This window comes from Camelina sativa, chromosome 20, assembly GCF_000633955.1.
Source record: "Camelina sativa cultivar DH55 chromosome 20, Cs, whole genome shotgun sequence".
Taxonomy (NCBI): domain Eukaryota; kingdom Viridiplantae; phylum Streptophyta; class Magnoliopsida; order Brassicales; family Brassicaceae; genus Camelina; species Camelina sativa.
The window spans coordinates 8,742,978-8,746,063 of NC_025704.1; the positions used below are offsets into that span (position 1 = coordinate 8,742,978).

Genomic DNA, 3,086 nt, shown 5'->3' on the forward strand with positions numbered 1-3,086 from the left:
CTCATAAAAGCAATTTATTTCACACCCTTTGAGATCTTTTCTTGCTTTGTGTCCGAAACAGACAAAAATTGATTCTGTTGTTTTTTCCCATAATTAACTCACACACACACACGAACGTACGTGCAATATCTGTATGTGTGCATAGTATAGTAGAGCCACACGAGCGGTTCAAAAATGTTTTTGGAGTTTCCGAGACTGTTGAGACTGTGGGACCTATGGTCATCGAACCCTCCACACGCACGAGCGGGTCTCTCGTTTTGCATGCATCTACACTACACGTACCCACCGACTTTTCCAAAGCCTTTACTTTTGCACGTGTAGAGAGAGAGAGAGAGTGAGTGAGTGATTAGTTGTTGTACTAAAAGTATCCCATTATTCGAAATTTTCGTTTCAACAGAAAATAGAATGCAACGTTAAGGAAAACGTGAACCTTAAATCTCTCTTATACATTTCTAATTGTCAGAACGAAGAAAATAAAAGTAGCGTCGAGAAATGGTCCAAATTCATAATTCAAAAACAAAAAAAAAGTAGCGCGTAGATATAAAATGAAAATTTGTTATAGACCTAGCTTGAAACTTGTAAGAACGAATTTTACTGCCATCGGCTATAAATATACTGTAGTTCAAATAATTAAGATCGTATTCGTACGTAATTATATAAACCCATTGTTTTAACCAAGGAAACGAAGATAAAACCATTTGAATGGGATCATTAGGCCTGAGATGATAATTAACACAACATTTGATTGAACATATGCATTATATATAAAAGTTTCCTTACATTTTCTTTTGGTGTTTGAATATACAGCTATCCAATTTTGTTCTCAATGAACATTTAATAACCACTCATCATCATTTTTACTCTTACATATTCTTGTATTTATTAATTTCTAAATAAATGTCAGTCAAATATAATTCAATAATTTTTTTTTCGAGAATCTCTCTTTCCTCTTCCACCATATAAACAGTGAAAAGCCATTCAAGTGGTGTCTCTCTCTCTCTCTATCCTATTCCTCCCTCTTATTCATAGTTTCTCTTCCTTTAATCCCTAAACCCAGAAGAAAAAAAAATGAATCCAAATCTCCTTGAGAAAGATCTAAGGGGTAATGAACCTATCAATGGGTTGAGAAGATTCGAAGACGCAAACAACTTCGGATCTCTACCAAACTCACACACTACTGCTTCTCGTAAAACTTCACTCACCAACCTCTCTCTCTCTAGAAACCATCCTCACAACAAATCAGCCTCAGCCTTGGAGCCGGAAGATGAACATGAGAAAGAGAAGGGTGAAAACGAAAAGAGTCTGAGAATGAGGGGCAAAAGTGGAATTAACACGAAACTATGCTCACGAGGACACTGGAGACCAACAGAAGATGCTAAACTCAAGGAGCTTGTTGCCCAGTTTGGTCCCCAAAACTGGAACTTGATTGCTCACCACCTTCTTGGTAGATCAGGTACATTTATTTTTACTTTTCTTGGTCAACTTAACTATTTCCTTCACTTTTTTTTCACTCAAAATTTCGTAAATGTAAGTAATTTTAACAAATATTCTTAAGTAGAAGAAAATTAATCATATATGTTAAGAGAAATCTAAACAATCTGGTGAAATTGAGTTTCCAAAATTATTAAGCATTTTTCATAACCGTGCGTGTTTAGATATTTTTTTTAAAAAAGTTTTTTTTTTTTTAATATGTAATCAGTAAGTTAGACTACATTATATATATACGGCTATATAAAATATTTAACAATATACAATGACTAGTGTCATAACGCTTGATAGTAACTAATTTATATATTATGAGGGATACGTAACTAATGTTGCTTCTTTGATTACAGGCAAGAGCTGTAGATTGAGATGGTTTAACCAACTCGACCCAAGGATTAACAAGAGAGCCTTCACGGAAGAAGAAGAGTGTAGGCTTCTAGCAGCTCACCAAGCCTACGGGAACAAGTGGGCTATGATCTCACGTCTCTTCCCTGGTCGTACCGATAACGCCGTCAAGAACCATTGGCACGTCATCATGGCTCGAAGGACTAGAGAAAGCCAACGACAACGTCAACAGCCTCCTCCCACGCCGTCTAGAGACGCTGAAATGGCGGTGTCGTCCTCGTGCCGCTATAATCACGAGGAGTTCTTCGGTAACGTAGCGAAGGGTAGTTTCGTCAATGAAGAAGACGATGAAGATGACGACGATGGCTCAGCTGTCTCTACTTGTACGACGGAGCTCTCTCTCACTCCACCTTCTTCGGCTTACCATCCTCGCTTCTTGAATTACGATAAGACCCTTGCCTCAGGTAACATTTTATTTGTTAGCTTGTGTTATTATTATTATTTTTGTCTCTATTGACCTTGAGAGTTGAGACATTGAAAGTATAGAAACTTGGAATGTTTTTTTTTGCTTTAACAAAAAAAAAAAACTTGGAATGTTTTTCTCTTTTTGGTTTTCTTGAGAAGTGTTTTTGGTGAATCTAACTATAATGATTTCGGTCGGTTGGTCGAGATCAGATTGCAATCTTTACTGGGGTGTATCGTTCATCATGATTAGTTTATACTTCAACCGGTAGAACCAAATATGATTTGTGGTGTAAATTTAGCTTAGATTCCAGTATTGTTAAGATTTTTATTTATTTTTTAATGTTGAAAGCATATTAAATAATAAATTTGGCATACATGTTGTATAACCGACGACGAATGACCACTTCCTATAATTTTTCATATATATGGCAATAATTATAAAATTTGAATGACAAGAGAGAGTAAGAATACGTTTTTTACATCGTAAGAGTACCTTTAGGCTTAATAATATAAGGAGGTGAAGTACTATTGTCACGTTACTATTTCAATACAACAAAATTTCACGTGGGGGCTGAGAAATTATTTTTCTAATTTTGCAGGTAAAGATGGTCAGTGTGTGCAGAGAGCAGAAGTAAATGGCATATATGGTAAAAAGATGGACCATCAAAATCACCACACAATCTCAGTCAGTGAAAGAAAGGTGGAGATGAAGATGAAGAGTGGCTTTTACTTCTTTGATTTTCTTGGAGTTGGAGCTTCTTGATTAATTAGTTGCAGAACTAGGGTTCAAT

The 3,086-nt window shown here is 35.9% G+C and overlaps 1 protein-coding gene across 1 annotated transcript in view; it reads left to right on the forward strand.

The window, feature by feature from the left end:
• LOC104770092 (transcription repressor MYB6-like) overlaps positions 973-3,086 on the forward strand; it is a 3,798-nt gene continuing 1,684 nt past the window's right edge. Inside the window, exons 1-3 of the mRNA XM_010494444.2 lie at positions 973-1,453; positions 1,836-2,294; positions 2,895-3,074. Coding sequence (XP_010492746.1) covers positions 1,069-1,453; positions 1,836-2,294; positions 2,895-3,058 — 1,008 coding nt within the window. The 5' untranslated portion in view covers positions 973-1,068 and the 3' untranslated portion in view covers positions 3,059-3,074. The remainder of the gene's footprint in view (positions 1,454-1,835; positions 2,295-2,894; positions 3,075-3,086) is intronic.